The sequence below is a fragment of the Mesoplodon bidens genome (assembly GCF_964165515.1).
Source record: "Mesoplodon bidens genome assembly, chromosome: 2".
NCBI lineage: Eukaryota > Metazoa > Chordata > Mammalia > Artiodactyla > Ziphiidae > Mesoplodon > Mesoplodon bidens.
In genome coordinates, this window is record NC_138177.1 from 170,446,073 (window position 1) to 170,462,119 (window position 16,047).

Here is a 16,047-nt window from a genome sequence, read left to right on the forward strand (position 1 = left end):
CGTGCAATCAGGTCACTGGGGAGTTTGATGAACTTTGGGATCCACCCTCAGGGATCAGGTTTAATTGACCTGAGGTGGGGCCCAGGTGCCAGTACATTTTAAAAGCTCTCCAGATAGTTCAAATAAATAGGCTGCCAGGGTGGAGAATCACTGATCCAACCCCTTCATTTTCTTTCCTTTTTTAAACCCCTTCATTTTAGAGGTTCGTGCCCCAGTCCGGGAGGATCCCACATGCCGCAGAGCGGCTGGGCCCATGAGCCATGGCCACTGAGCCTATGCATCTGGAGCCTGTGCTCCGCAACGGGAGAGGCCGCGACAGTGAGAGGCCCGCGTACCACAAAAAAATAAATTAATTAAAAAATTAAAAAAAAATAAAAGAGAGATTGAAAGCCACTAGAAAGAGATAGGGAGAAATCTATCAGGCTTCTGGACCAAATTAGTAACTGAGGTTCAATATATAACTTACCTAAGAGCTTCCTAGCAGCCAAAGCAAAAGGGGAAATATACTGGGTTAGAGTAGTCTGGCTCTGGGGTGACTTGGTCTCTTGAAAAAACACATCCTTACTCCTCCCACTGAGAGGGGCTGTATATAGAAGAGCTGCTATTGGCAGGGAAGGCCTTTGAGCCTATGTCCCTCAAATGATCTTTCAAAGCTCAGGCTGCACTGTTCTTGCCTCCTTGGTCCCTGCTCTAGCCTCTCCCATCTTTTCCCACCCAGCAATCTCTGCCCTTTCTCTCCTAGCTTGTTTCTTTCCCCTCCCTCCTCCTGTTATTTGGAGGGAGTGGTTTTCCATTCTCTCTGCACTCCTGTCCCTGCTGGCAGTCTCTGTGCTTGTCCCAGCTAACTCTCAGGCATTTCATCTGCTTCACTGCTCCAGCCTGGCCTACTTTCCCTGGCTCTGGGCTCCGCAAAAGTAGTGGGTTTCCCATCAGCAGAGGTGTTCAGACTTGGGCCATGTGACCTCTGTGGAGGAAGCAGCAGAGGAGATTTATAAATGGAAACAGGGACTAGAATAGATGACTTTTCACATCTCTTTCAGGTCCAGCCCTCAGGGTCTGTGACTCTGTGCCTGGGTGACCGAGATGTAGCCCAGATCCCCACCCCGGCTCCAGCTCCTGTATGGTCCTTCAGAGAAAACACACTTGAGTTCAAACCCCATGACACAACTTAAAAGCTGCCTTACTCTAGATTAGTGATCATGTCCCACTCAGCTTCAGGTTCTTAACGTAGAAAACAGGGGTAATACTGACTGCAGGGAATTGTGGGGTAAACGACAGTGCATGCCTAACTTTTATTTATGTATATTCCTTCCTGATCACAAGCAGAAAGGGGTTTGAAGCTCCTTAACAAATAAACACACAAATAACAACAACAACAAAAACTAAGCAACTACATAGCAGACGATTAAAATAATGGAAAAGTTATCTCATCCCAGCTCCCCCACGTGCTGGCTGTGTGACCTTGGGCAAGTTGTTTCACCTCTCTGAGCCTCAGCTTCCTCATCTGTAAAATGAGCTAATAGTAGTACCTGCTCCCATTGGGGTATTACAGAATTAAATAAAGTAATCTGGAAGAATATTTAGCACAATGCCTGGCATATAGTTAATAGTCAATACATTTTAGCTCTTATTAATATTATATAATCTCATTTTTTTGTTTATAAAAAGGTAACCTGGGTACAGCTGAGCCACTTTGAGGCCAGTCTCAAATCACTATTGAATTAGAAAGAAACACCAATTCCTCCCCTCCCCACCAGCAACAAAAAATTGAAAGGCAATTTAAAGAGCTTTTTTTTTTTTTTTAATTTATTTTTGGCTGCGTTGGGTCTTTGATGCTGCGCGCAGGTTTTCTCTAGTTGCGGCAAGCGGGGGCTACTTTTCATTGTGGTGTGTGGGCTTCTCATTGCGGTGGCTTCTCTTGTTGTGGAGCACGGGCTCTAGGCGAGCAGGCTTCAGTAGTTGTGGCACACGGGCTCAGTAGTTGTGGCACACCGGCTCAGTACTTGTGGTGCACAGGCTTAGTTGCTCTGTGGCATGTGGGGGTCTTCCCAGCCCAGGGCTCGAACCCGTGTCCCCTGCATTGGCAGGTGGATTCTTAACCACTGCGCCACCAGGGAAGTCCAAAAGGCAATTTAAATATTTATTCAATTCTTTTGAAAATGTTAAAGGCAATTTTATTCATAATCTCAAAAAGACTTAACATTCCTTTTCCTCTGTTTCTTTTTCTCGTCTTCCCCCCACCCTCGGCAGACAGCCTCCAAATCTGTATCCTGAGTCCCTCAGGCTGCACTGTTCTTACCTCCTTGCCCCCTGCTCCAGCCTCTCCCATCTTTTCCCACCCAGCAACCTCTGCTCTTTCTCTCTTAGCTCGTTTCCTTCCCTTCCCTCCTCCTGTTACTCAGATCCACAGAATAAAACCAGGCTGAAGCTACCTGAACTACAGAGTTTTCTTCCTCAAAGGCAGGGAGGAAAGGAGGCTATGAACAGGTGAATAATGTAATGTTCTTCCTCTCACAGAACAGACTACATCTGTTAATACAGCTAAATGCAGAATGTCATCAAGGAGTTAACAGTGGTTGATATTTGAGGAGTAGGATTATGGGGGACTTTTCCCCTATTGTATTCATTACCATATTGTTTACATTATTTTACAGTGAGCACATATTAATTGCACTTGAAATCAGGGAAAAGGGGGAAAATAGCAGAAAGAGTAAAGCAAAAGCAGGGATAATGTGAGTATCCAAAATATATTCCACTGGTCCTGTATTTAAATCATGCAAAGTGCCAACTATGGGGCCCAGCACACACTTGATAAATAGCAGCTATTGTTAGTCAAGACCTAATGGACCTCCAGTCCCTCATGGAAACTCAAACTGCCCAATTGAATCAGAGTAGCTGGTGGCCCAAGGAGAAAGGGATCAGGCTGGGACATGCCGGTCCCCAGCCCCACCCCAGGGTTGTAGAAATAGTCTGATTGGGTCTGCCAAGTTCTGCCTGCTCCTCCCGGCCCAGCCTCCTAACAGGCTCTTTCTGATGCTTTCCTGACTATATCCTCCTAGGCTGGTGGGTGGATGTGTGTGATGGGGGAGTCTGTTCCTGGAGGGTCTGGTGATGCCCCCAGGAGCTCTAGACTGTAGCTTCAGTTCAGTTACGGAAGAAAAAACAAAATAAAAGATTAAATAGTTCTCATAATGAGTCTCATCCTGTCTGCAGGCCTGTGGGCTGTCCAATTTGTCCAGACTCTATCTGACTTGGTACATGGCATCAGCAGCCCCCCACTTCCGCCAAAAATCAGTCAACCACTAAGGATTCTTTGGGTACCTACTGTATGCTAGACATTACTGAATGTCTCTTCTGTACAAGATGATGACAGAGGCAAAGCAGAGGAAGAAGAATACCAATAAGAACTGTTGCCATTTATTGAAGGCCTATGAAATGTAAGCCTCTCCACAAATTCGGGAGGATTCTTCTTGGACCTTGGTGAGTCCTGAGGCTGGGATGGCTAGAAATCACACCTAGACTCAAATGCCAGGTACCTCTGAGGCCCTCACTCTCCATGGCCTAGCCAGTCAGAACCCTTGGCCACAGTGATTGGCCAAGGAATGGATACATGTCTCAGTAAGAGCCAATGAGACTTGGTTTGAGGAATGTTGTTGGAACTGTTGAGGAAAGGGTCCCTGTTTCTGTTGCAGCTGCTGAGAGACTAGGATGCCTGGCTGGTGCTACTGGCAGCCATCTTGTGATCATGAGGAGAGAGTCTGCCAGAGAACGAGGCCAGCAGAGAGGGAAACAGTCTGGAGAGACCAAGGGAAGGACACTGAATCCTGACAACATCATCTGAGCTCCTCAATGCAGCCATGACTAAAGCTAGCTCTACCCCTGTACTTTTCAGTTTAAGAGAGTTTTTCTGCCAGTTTGAGCCCTGATGCTCTGACTGCTGTGCCCAGAAACCTGAGTTGGAGGAAGCACCCTCACCATCCAGTCTATAGGAGCCTGATAAGGGAAACATGTTTCCTTCCACACAACCAGCCAGGTTTCTGTCAGAGAGCACAGCAAGCCCACAAATGTCAACAGAAGCAGCATGATGCCAGCAAAGGACCAAATCCTCTTTGACTGGCTGTGCCACCTTGGGGAAGTCACTTTCCCTCTCTGAACATTAATTTTCCTCACCTGTAACATGGGGCTGGGGTGGGAATCATAGCATCTACAGAATAGAATTGTTCCTAGAAGGCTGTTTGGTGGAGGTGAATTCTGAGGATCCTCAAGGAGCTGGGGGTTAGGGTCAGAGTTAGCAGCAAACCTTCTCACTGTTCTCCCCTGAGCAGCATAAGACCAGGGCCTGTCTCTCCCAGGCAGCCTGGTGGAATGGAAGAGACTCAGCCATAGCACTAGGAGTCCTTCATTCTAGTCCTGGTTCTGCTGCCAGCCCAGGGAGTGGCTCTGGGCAAGCCCCTCCCCTGCCAGTGTGCCCCCTTCAGAGGTGAGAAAGCCACGCCCTTTCTCCTCTTTTCTTCATAGAGTCGGGATCACATCATGTTCACTGTTGTATCCCCAATACTCAGCCCGGTTCCTGCCTCGTTGATAGAGCATTCCAGAATGCCCATCGTGTGAGTGAATAAAATGTGGTCAGGATGCCTGACCTTTCTTTTCTTTTTTTTGCAACATGTTGTTGTAGTATAACATACACAGAAAAAAATGCACAGATCCTAAGGCATCTTCACAAACTGAACACAGCCCTGTCCCCAGTCCTTCCATCCCCAAACCACCTTACCAGCAGCTGAAAGTCCCCCTGTTGCCCCCTTTCAGTCATTCCCTCCCCAAAGGCAACACTGGCCAGACTTCTGACAGCGTTGAAGTGCTTTGAACTTCATATAAATGGAGCAACGCTTAACATTTTCCAGTGGCTCATAGCTTACACAGGGCCCATGTGTACACTAACTCATTAAATCTTCACATCAGTACTGGGGGGTGGGCAGGAATTACAAATCCTATTTTACAGAGGAGAAAACTGAGGCTCAGAGAGGAGAAGGGAATCCCCCAGAATCACACCGCTGGCAAGTGGAAAGCCAGGATAACTGGTTCCATTTTCGTGTCTCCCTGGATTTCAGAATGTCCCTCCAGGCATCAGATATGGTCACGAATCTGAAACAAGGAACGGTCAGGAATCTGAAACCAGCCCAGGCCTGGGCAGCTGATGGTGTAAGTTACCAGTCCTCCAGGATGGAAAGAGGGTCTGGGCATCCAGGTCCAGAGAAGTTCTGGTCACCTTTTGGGCAGGGCCCACCCCTCCCTTCTAGTCTGCGGCACTCAACAAGCTTTGTGAATGCTGACAAGTGGCCTCCTTCCTGTCTCCTTCCCTCCACACTGGAGAATTCAGAGGGCTGTTGAATGGAAACAGGGAGAGTTATTTCCACAGCTCCCTCCCTGCCCTCCAGGTGGCCACACACACTGCCCAGGAACAGATGGTCCCTCTGTAACCTTGCACTGTGTGCCCAGACCCCTCCTCTGCATGCTCAGAATCACTCTGGGCCAGCTCCTGACCAGGGGTGGTTGCCAGCTGCTCCGACTCCCTCTCCTGGCAGTAGATGCCCTGTCTTCCAGAATCCACCTCTGTCACCCGTGACTGGTAGGCAAGATTCCCCAGGTCTCTCCTTCTGGCCTCATGAACTCCTATACGTCCTTCAAAGCCCAAACACCATCTCCTCTGGAATGTCTTTGTCTTTCCTAAACATTCACTTATCATGGTCCCTGCATATTAGTTTCTCTTTCTCAACACAATATAGAGATAATCACAAAGTCACATAAACAAAACACATTTTCACCTCACCCACAATCTTTCTCTCTCTCTTTTTTGCAAACTGGGCTACACACACAGTTGTCCCAAATAACAGCCTTGCTCCTCTCAAGTGCACATGCTACACCACAAAACCAGAGGGGTTTGGGCTCTACTTGTTTACAGCAGGGACACAAAGTCTCTTTCTACCACACCAAAGTGCATGCAAAACAGGCCCCAAAAGTACAGATCACACATTCATACAAATACACAGACACACACCTCTTTCACTCAGGCAGTTACACAACCACATGTAGAGACAGTTTCTCCTCTGACAAACGTAGAGGCATGGAGAAACATCCATCCTTCTCTCTGCTTCCCTTCTACCTTCTCCTCTCAACCCTCTCTCACTCTTACACACACACACACACACACACACACACACACACACACACACACGGAAGCAGGCAGTAACAAACTCCCAAAATAGTCAGTCTCTGCCTTCCCGTCACACATAAACACACAGGCACGCGGGATCCATCCCCCCTCCGCTTTTTCTGTCTCCTCCTCCCTTCTTACACACACACACACACACACACACACACACACACACACCCCACATAAACACACACACGCAGCTGCAGCACGCTGGGTCACACTCCTTGCTGGCGCCAGGCAGGAGACAAAGGTCGCCGAGGCTCCCGGCGCCGCGCACCTGACACAGCTGAGCCGCTCCCCGGGCTCCGACAGCCCCGAGCCAGTCTCGGCGAGGTCTGGACCCCGCACCCTGAAGCCGGAGACCAAGGCCGTTTCTGTCCTCGGGGACCCGCACGCCGCCCCCCGCACGCCGCCCCAACCCCGGCCCCAGTCCCAGCGCGCAGAGGGTTAAGGCGCGGGCGCGGGCGGGGGAGGCGGCCCCCGGGCGTGATTGGCTGCGCTGCCCGGGCCCCGCGCCCCGCCATTGGCCCCTCGGCTGGCACGCCTCCTGGGACTCCGCGCCGGTGCCGCGCTCAGCATCGGGGTCCCAGCGCGCCGCCGCGGCAAGCAGCCGCGGCGTCCGAGGAGTGCGGCCGGGAACGGGGAGTGGGGCCAGGGGAGCAGTGCAGGGCCGGAGCGAAGCGCGCGAGCTATGGTGAGTGCTGCGCCCAGCCCGCCTCGACGGTCCCCCGCGGCGGCGCCGGAGTGGGACTCGGGGCCAGCTCGGCTCGCGGGGGCTGGGCGCAGGCAGCAGCCCTGGGAGGGCGTGGAGTCGGGGGGCGCGCGGGCAGGGCTCGGCTCGCCTGGCGGCGTCGCGCTCGGTCCCGTCGGGGGCGGCCGCGCCGAGCTTGGTTCTGGGCGGCTGGACCCGGCTGGGTTTGGAGGTCTTGGGGTGGCCGATTCGGTTCGGGGTCCCTTGGTGCGGTTCTGGGCTGGGGCGTCCGGAAATCCCTGGACCCGGCTGGGCTTGGAGAACCTCGGCTGGTTCCGTAAGGGGGTCGGGGGCAATCTGAAGAGGCTGTATTCGGTAGGACCTCAGTGTGTCCCGGGCCTCTGAGGTGGTTCCGGGGCTCGGCTTGGGGCATCGTGGGTGGCGGCGCCGAGCGCGTTCGTAAGGCTAGGTCGGGCGCCCTGGGTCCAGTATTCCCCTAGGGGGTTGAGAGTGGAGGCTGGGCAGCCAGGTTGACGGCTGTCAGAGTCCAGGGGCCACTTGGGGACCCTAGGCCCAGCGATCTGGTCTCCCCAGCATCTCCCAGTAATGGGTCTTCAGAGGAGGGGGTTGCTGAGACCAAGCACTGACTTGGATGGGCAGTGGCACCGGGGAGAAGGGAGCTGGGCATGGGGATTTCAGGGGGGTTTCTGAAGCCTTAGGAGAGAAACCCATTTGGTCGGGCCGGAGTTGTTGAGGCTGTGTTAGAGAGGAGGGTTGTCTCTGGAAGGAAAGCTAAGACCTTTCAATATCTCTCTGGGCCCCAGTGATCACCTCTCCATCTTGGGGGCCAAGGCCACCTACTTCTCTGTGGCTTCTTTCGCCAAGGACAGGCCCCTCTGATTCTCTCTCTAGTCCAGTTCTGTACCCTGCGGAGTGGATACAAGTCACCACGTAGGGCCTGAGAAGGGCACGTGCCAGTGATGGTGGCTGCCAGTCCCGGGGATGCAGCCACCTCCACTTCTCCGTGGCAGTGCTGCCAAGCCTGTGGGGGCCCGGGTGGGGGCAGGATGGGATCCCCTGTAGACTGACGAGTCCCCCCAGGGGCTCCCCAGGACCAGCCCCTACTCTGCCCAGGGCTGGAGTGCCCTCACAACATCCCTTTCCTCTTCCCTCCAAGCCAGTCCCCTCTTTTCTCGCTCCACGAGTGTCCGCCTCCCCTGCACCACCTGTCTCTCCGGAGTCAGTAGTAATGCAGGTATGGCTTGACTCCTCACCCAAAGGTGCTTAGAGACCATCGTGGATCCAGCCCACCTCGTGGATCAGGAACCTGCCCCTGGATTGCTCTGCTTGCAGTTTCAGTGGTAGGGTGCTCACTCCCCGCGGACCGGCACTTGATTTAAGGTCTCAATATATGGGAAATAAAAAGGGTGTCTTTGAGGTCATATCATCCACTTTGCCTCCAAGCCCACCCTGACCTAAGTTACTCAGAAAGAGAACTGTTTTCTCCTTAAAAATCAGTAAAGAAAGAGAGGTCACCTTGCATTGGTGACACTTTTCAGAGCCTTACAACCTAAGAAGCCTCCCAGCCTGTCAGAGAGGCCCTGGCTTTGGCATCAAACAGATTTGGATTTGAATTCTGGTTCCTCTACTTCCCCAGAGGGACAAATTACGTCATCACCTCCCAGTATCAGTTTCCTCATCTGTGAAGGGAGATGATGGGTCTTATCTCACGGGGATGGTGTACAGATTCAGTGAGATAGCCCAGTGAGAGTGCTTTGCTCGAATACAGCTAACTTGCCTTTCTTGTACAACCTTAAGCTCAAGGTGGGAAGTTCTGCCTGACATCTAACCTATTTGCTAAGTCTGGAAGAAGGATTAAAATTTATCATGTTGTGGGGAGAAGGGAAGAGTGATACTTAGAGAATGGGTCACTGGCTCATCTTTTAACAAAGGTTTATTGAACACTTACTATATGCCAAGCCCTGTCTAGGGACGGAAAAACAGTCGTAAACACTGTGTCAGGAGAGCTTCCACCAGTTCATAAATGTCCACGCAATCCTCAGGCTAGGTGGCATATCTTTAGGAGAGGTAGAGAGATCCTGCCAGGTGAGGGCTCCCTTCTGTATGGAGAGGTGAGAGAAAGCTTCACCGAGCAGGTGACATCTGAATTGGAAAGAACATCCCAGGTAGGGGAACCTGTATGAGCAGAGGACCAGAGGTGTGGGGGTACGGGAGAGGCCTGAGTGGGGCTTGCCTGACACCTGCGCATCAGAGAGGCAGGAGAGAGGAGAGAGAGTGGGCAAGGGATCTTGTTGGGGCTGGATGGCTGGAGGCTTAGGCAGACCGAGGAGCCAGAGCTCCACTGTGGGTTGTTGGTCCACTGCATGTGGGTGCAGAGGAGGCTGATGTGAGGCCTCCTTGGCCCCCGTCATTTTGGTTTCCCCTAAACACTAGTCCCTGTGCTCATTCCTGAGGTGGGGGTGATTCAGGGCCGCTAGAGTGTTTATTCCTTGGATCTCCTGCTCCATGGATTTTAAACAATTCAGCATTCCCTCCATCGTTGCCAAGTTTCCCCTGGCCCCTGGGTTCCTAGTGGGGCTCCTTTGGAGAGTGTGTGGGCTGTTTCCTGTTGTCCTGGCTCAATCTCCCTGATGGTTCCAAGCTCCCCACCCAGGTCTCTCACCCCTTGGCAGGGAGTCAGCGCTGTTCTCAAAGACCTCAAGTAGACCCCCCCAGTGCAGGCTTGACATGAGGGTTCTCAGGAGGCTTTTTGTGTCTCCTGGCTCTGGCTGTCCCCATACTGCCCAGCAGCAGGCACAGAGGGGTGAAGGAGATTGCCCAGGGTCACACAGCAAGGTAGTACCAGAGCGGGCACAGACCTCCTAGATGTTTGGAGGGTTACCAGACGGACAGGTTGGGGGAAGGAGGCCCAACCCGGCATTGCCAGTCCACTCTTGTGGTGCCTTGAGAATGTTCCTTTACATTCCAAACTAGGGGCTGAGCTCAAAGCCACAGCTAAGGGTTGGGAATCATCTTTACTGTAAGTGGCTGAGTTGAGAACAGGTCCAGCTCCTAGGTTTGAATACTGGATATACCACCAACTTGCTGCGTGACTGCATCAGTTATTCCCTCTTTCTACACCTCCTTTCCTACCAAGTGGGGCAGATCTGCTCCTTCTGTAAGGTACAATGTAGAAATGCTTCGTTACCTATTAAGCACTTGAGGGAAAAAGTATTATTAATTAAAGGTGGGAGGCCAGCCACATCCCCCCCGAACCAGTCTGTAGGGGGTTCCCGGAACACAGAAGTACCTTTCCCGGTGTGGCCAGAGCCTGTGCTGATAACTGAGTTATTGCTAACATTTTGGTAAATAGGCATGTTGTTCACTTTTGTTAAAGAATAAGTACATTGTTTCCCAGACAGAATTGGAGAGACCAGGAGAGGAGCAGGATTTGAGGAGTAAGAGGGCTACAGGGTGGGTTCAGCAGAAAGTTTCAGGCATCAGCCAAGACATAAGCAGTTTGGCTAAAGTCCACACTTTGATGACAGTGAGGGAGGGACCATCAGCAAATGTTTACGACTTTTCATTCCCCTCATTTTTTTCTTTTTGGTTGACTAGGTAAGCACCTCGCCCCCGTCAGAGTGCTGCCTTCATTCATTCATTCGTTCATTCATTCATTCACCCAACAAGTGTGCGTGGCATAATGCCAGGAGCTGGGGCTGTGGGTGGCATGAACGAGACGGGTAGGTCTGTCTTGCGCAGTCTGGTGGGCAGGCAGATACGGAGCAGGAAATTACCAGTGTGATTTCTGTTACCAAGGAGACTCGCAGGGTGCTGAGGAGCAGATAGGGCGACCTGGCCTGGGGATCAGAAGAGGCTCCCTGAGGACGTGACATTAAGGTTGTAGCCTAAAGAATGAACATTCTAGGCAGAGGGAGCAGTAAGTGGGAGATGGGACAAAACATGGTGCACTCGGGAGTTAATTCAGTTGCAGGCTGGGAGGTGGCCCGGGGCAGGCGCGTGCAGGGAGGGCCAGGGTAAGAATTCGGGGCTCGATCCTAAGGGCAGTAAGAGGAGTGATGTGGTCCGGTCTGCATTTTGAGATGATCGTACAGGCTGCTTTCTGGAGAATGGTTAGGAGGGCTGAGGCTGGAGGCTGGGAGACCAGTTAGGAGGCTGCCAGAGTGGCCCTAGGAGAGATGAGAGTAGTCTGGACACCAGTCACTGCCCCATCCACCCCACACCACATCCCCATCAAGCTGCCCAGAATGGGCAGTGAGGAGAGGAGGGAGCTGTGGCCACAGAGGTCCCACAGCCCTGTGGACATTGACCTTCCTCTTCTCATGCTTTCATGCAGATAGCTCGCGGGGCTCCTGGCCTCCAAGAACTTTGACCTAAAAGAGAGAAAGGTGAAGCTTCTGAATGGCTCTGAAACAAGGTAGAAAACGGGGATGCAGCTCCAGAGTCACCCTGGCCATGGAGGTGTATCAGGGAAGTCTTCCCAGAGGAGGTGGCATCTGAGCTGCTTCATATGGCAACAGTTAGTAGAATGGAATGCTTCCTAGGAGCCAAGCTTTGGAGACATGACAACAAGGAGATACTCTCCTGTCCTTAAAGAGTTATAGTCTGGGGGGCAAAGTTTAATGAGCAAGCAATGCTGACTGAACCCCACTGCCAGTGAGAGGTGCTGGGGGTCTAGGCCCTGAGGATTCTGCCCTTTCCCCAGCGGCCCTGAGGATGGGGTGCCTGGGATATCCGCTGGCCTGTCTCAGCTCGCTGACAAGCCTCAGAATGGCTCCCTCCTCCCCACGGGGCTCCTGGCGAGGTGGGCGGCGGCGGGGGGGGGCGGTTTACTGACGGGGAGATGGAAACAGAGGAACAAGTTTCTGGAGAACATTCAGGAAATTAGCTGAGGGAGGACCCAATGTCAGGGCGCAGAGATAGGGAGGTAGGCCTGGCTGCTAGATCTTCTTAAAACCTCGAATGCTTGTTTTAAAAGGGGATTTGTGGGCTTCCCTGGTGGCGCAGTGATTGGGAGTCAGCCTGCCGATGCCGGGGACACAGGTTCATGCCCCGGTCCAGGAAGATCCCACATGCCGTGGAGCGGCTGGGCCCCTGAGCCATGGCCACTGAGCCTGCGCGTCCGGAGCCTGTGCTCCACAACGGGAGAGGCCAAAAACAGTGAGAGGCCCGCATACCGCAAAAACAAAACAAAACAAACTAACTAACTAAATAAATAAAATAAAATAAAAGGAGATTTGTAACCGTCTAATTCAACGTCCCCATTTTACAGGAGGGAAGACTGAGGGGTACAATGAGCCTCTACCATGTACTTGGCACTTAAATGTAACCCTTTTGACTGTCACACCAACCACAGGAAGTAGGTTTATCCCCATTACAGAGCTGTGAAAGCTGGTGCCCAACGGCCACTTAGGGAATTAGGAGCTGGAACCGGGCAGCGGCCTCCTGATTCCTCAAGATTCTGGCTTCAGTCCCAAACTACCACTCAATTTAGCAGAAACTTCCTTCCTGGGAAAGCCCCCTGAGGACAGGAGTGGGACTCCTGGGCAGTGGTCAGAGGCATTGGGAGCTGATTGGGGCTGGGCAGTGGCCAGGCTGAAATACTGATTATCTTTCACCTTTGCACAGCACTTGACAGTGAAGTCCTTTCCTCCCCACTCACCAACTGTCCTTGAGTCCCACTGCCAGTCAGTGGCAGAGCTGGGACTTAAACACAGGCCTGTGCTTCCCCACCCAGACCCCCATCTCCCCAGCTCCCGGCATTGCCCCAGGGGCCCCGGCCCACGTCTCCAGTGGCCCCTGACTGGAGATGTCCCAAGCTTCCTGACCACAAGCCCCCGCGAGTGTGAGCCTGACACATAAGCCTCGCCCTCCCTGGGCTCCTCCCCACAAGCTCCTTTGCCTCCTTGGCTGTAGGCAGGAGCGGGGGTGGGGGGGGTGCAGCCAGGAGGAGTAGGGTTACAAGTGTAAACACCGTCATGTCAATATTTACCTCTGCCTGGAACCAGAGCCTCTGCCTCCCACAGGCTGCCCCTCCGGGTGCACATGGCCTGCTCCAGGCCGCTCTGGTCACTGAAGGCAAGGCCAAGGGTGGAGATACATGTAGCTTCCAGCCCAGCTCTGCCTCTATCTTTCCGTGTGGCCCTGAGCAAGACACTCTCCCTTCCTGAGCCTTAGTTTTCCCATCTGTAAATTGACATGGCTGGGATAGACCGATTCAAGGGGGCTTTTCAGCTGTGACCTGTAGGATCACAAGCGTAATACTCTGGTTCAGAGCACAGGCGTGAAGTTGGCCAGATGAGGTTTGAATCCCATCCCTGCCGTTTCCTCACTGTGAGATTGTGGGCAAATCAATTAATCCCTTTGAGCTTTGGTTTCTCCATCTATAAAATGAGATCCTAACGTACCTGTTTTGGAGGGTCATTGGTGAGGGTTAACGAGATGACGCATTAATGCGCATAGTTTTTGGCACAGGGTAAGAACTGAGTGATGGTGGTGGTGGCCGTTATTCCAGAGAAACATTTTATGATTCTCTGAATCCAGACGCTGGGTTGCGTCACTTGGGGACTGAAGCCAAGGGTGGGGACTCTACCCTCCTAGTACTCTGGGGCCCCTGGCTGGGCTGGGCTGGGGGAACCCAAGGGTTGGAAAAGCCCCTTGGTTAACAACACACACACACACACACACACACACACACAGGAACCCAAGGGTTGGAAAAGCCCCTTGGTTAACAACACACACGCACGCACTCGCACGCACGCACGCACACACGCACGCACACACACACACACACACACCTACCTTTGGATGGAGGTCCAGGGCTGACGTGTGGCAGTGAGAGCGGCAAGGAAAGGTGGAGGAGGCACAGCGGGGAGGAAGGAGGCATTTCCAAAGCAGCTGTTTCACACAAGCTCCGAGTCCAGTACACACAGGACCGTTCCCTCCAGCCCTGGAGAGGAGGAGGCATGGGACGAGGCAGCTGCCGGTCAGCAGAAGTGGACCTACAGACCAGTGGGCCCAGGTTCAAGCCTGGCTCCCACGCTTTTTGTTCTGTCACTTTGGACAGCATGTCACCTCTCTGAGCTGTGTTTTCCTCGTCGCTAATATGGAGATGCTGGGGCCTATTTTGTACAGTAGTTGGAACAGTTTCATCAGGTGCTGTTTCAGAAGAACCCAGCTCAGTCCTGGCACATACAGGGGGCTCAGCTGGCATTAGCCTCACGAGAACCACACGCCAGTCCTGGTGCTGCTTGTGTGGGTGCTTCTTGAGGACAAGATTGTACGTTTTTTTAACATTGTGGTATAACTTGCATAAGATGCACACATCTTGTATAGCTCAATTTTCACAAATGTACACACCTACATAATCACCCCCTAGATCAAAATATAGAACCTTTCCACTGCCCCAGAAAGTTCCCATGTGCCCCCTTCTGTCAATCCCCGTGCTACAGGGGGCTGCTGACCTACTTTCTATTACTCTGTTTTGCCTGATTTTGAACTTTATCTGCATGAATTCATATGTATGTACACTTGGGTCTGGTTTCCTTCAGCTTCAGTCAATACTGACCATTTGTAGTTCTTCCATGCTGTTGCCAGTATCTGTGCCTTTTTAGGCTCTATTGCATCCCACTGGGTAGATGTGCATGTAAATGTCCGTGGATGAGATTTGAATTGATTCCAATTTGGGCAGCTGTGACATTCCCGTGCGTGTCTCTTGGGTGGGTCTTAGGAGTTGAACTGCCAGGCCGTAGGGTCAATGCGTATTTAACTTTCCTAGAAATTGCCACACAATTCTCCAAGGAGGGTACTGTTCACCTCTTTGCCCAGGGCCCCATGGCCTAACCTAGAGTACTTTCCTGATGAATGTTTTTAGAAGAAGGATGGAATTTGAGTCCTTTCTTTGTCTTAATGCTTCAGATCCACACTGTTGGCCCTGCCTCTGCTGTCAGGGCCTGGCAGCTCCAGGCAGGGGCTCTGCCTAGACCCTGCCTGAGCTTTATCTAGGCGTCTGTCATTTCTCAGGATAGGGAGGGGGTCCTGGCCCTGGAGACACCAGGCCATGAGGCTCTACCACTGATTGGCTGTGTGACCTTAGGCAAGTCCCTTCCCCTTCCTGGTCCTCAGTTTCCCCTTCTGCAAAACACTGTGTGGATTGAGGTTTCCGCAGCTCCCCAGTTTCTGGTAGACTCCCCTCATTTGGGAGCCATTTGCTCCCAATTGCGCTGTGCTTTTCCACCTCCAGGGTTGCACCTGTGCCACCTGTGAACCCCAGCTGTCCCGTATCTCTGAGAAAGGACCATTTGGGAAAGTGGGTAGGCTCTCCATCTTGGTACCCTCCCTATGCACCTCACTGTGAATCAGTCCTCCCTGGGTGAGAGCCCCCCCAGAGCAGGCCTCTGGCCGTGAGAGCCCCGCCCATGGAGGCTTTGCAAAGGCGATGGAGCAAACCTGGGTCTGTACCCTGCCACTTCTGGGCTTTGTGACCTTGGGCAAGTCTCTCCACCTCTCTGAGCTCCTGAATCCTCATCTGCAGGGTTATAAGGATGAAATGAGGTCGTGCATCATTGTGGGGACAGAGGTGGATGGGGCAGCAAAATCCCTGCCCTTAAGGAGCTACATTCTAGCGGAGGGAGCCAGAGACTAAACAGACAAACCAACCAACCAGTAAGATCACTTCAGAGAAAGGAAAGAAAAGAAAACAATGATGTGGCTGTGAGGTGGGGGGTGGGATACTCTAGATGGCTGGGGAAGGATGAGGAGGGGGCAGCCAGGCAAAGATCGGGAGAGGAGAGTTCCAAACAGAAGGAACAGCAGGTGCAAAGAGCCTGAGGCAGGGACGAGCGATTTGGCACGTTATGAATGGCAGGAAGGCCGATGTGGCTGGGCAGAGGAAGCAGGGAGGAAGTGGGTAGGAAGAGGTGGGCATGGAGGGGCCAGGTCCTGCAGGGCCTTGTCAAGCATGGGGGGAAGCTGGCATTTCATTTTTAGAGTGACGGGAAGCCACTGCAGGGCTCCAGGTAGGGGATGACTCGTTTGGTTTATGTTTTAGAAAGGCCCTGGCTGCTGTGTGGAGGAATGGCCTGTAGGGGGCAGGAGTGAGGCAGGGAGGCCAGTGTCTGGTGAG

General features: G+C 52.7%; 1 protein-coding gene across 1 annotated transcript in view; it reads left to right on the top strand.

Moving 5' to 3' along the window:
- Nucleotides 1-6,817: 6,817 nt before the first annotated feature.
- ECE1 (endothelin converting enzyme 1) overlaps nt 6,818-16,047 on the top strand; it is a 114,666-nt gene continuing 105,436 nt past the window's right edge. Inside the window, exon 1 of the mRNA XM_081214613.1 lies at nt 6,818-6,905. Within this exon, the coding sequence (XP_081070739.1) occupies nt 6,903-6,905 (3 nt within the window). The 5' untranslated portion in view covers nt 6,818-6,902. The remainder of the gene's footprint in view (nt 6,906-16,047) is intronic.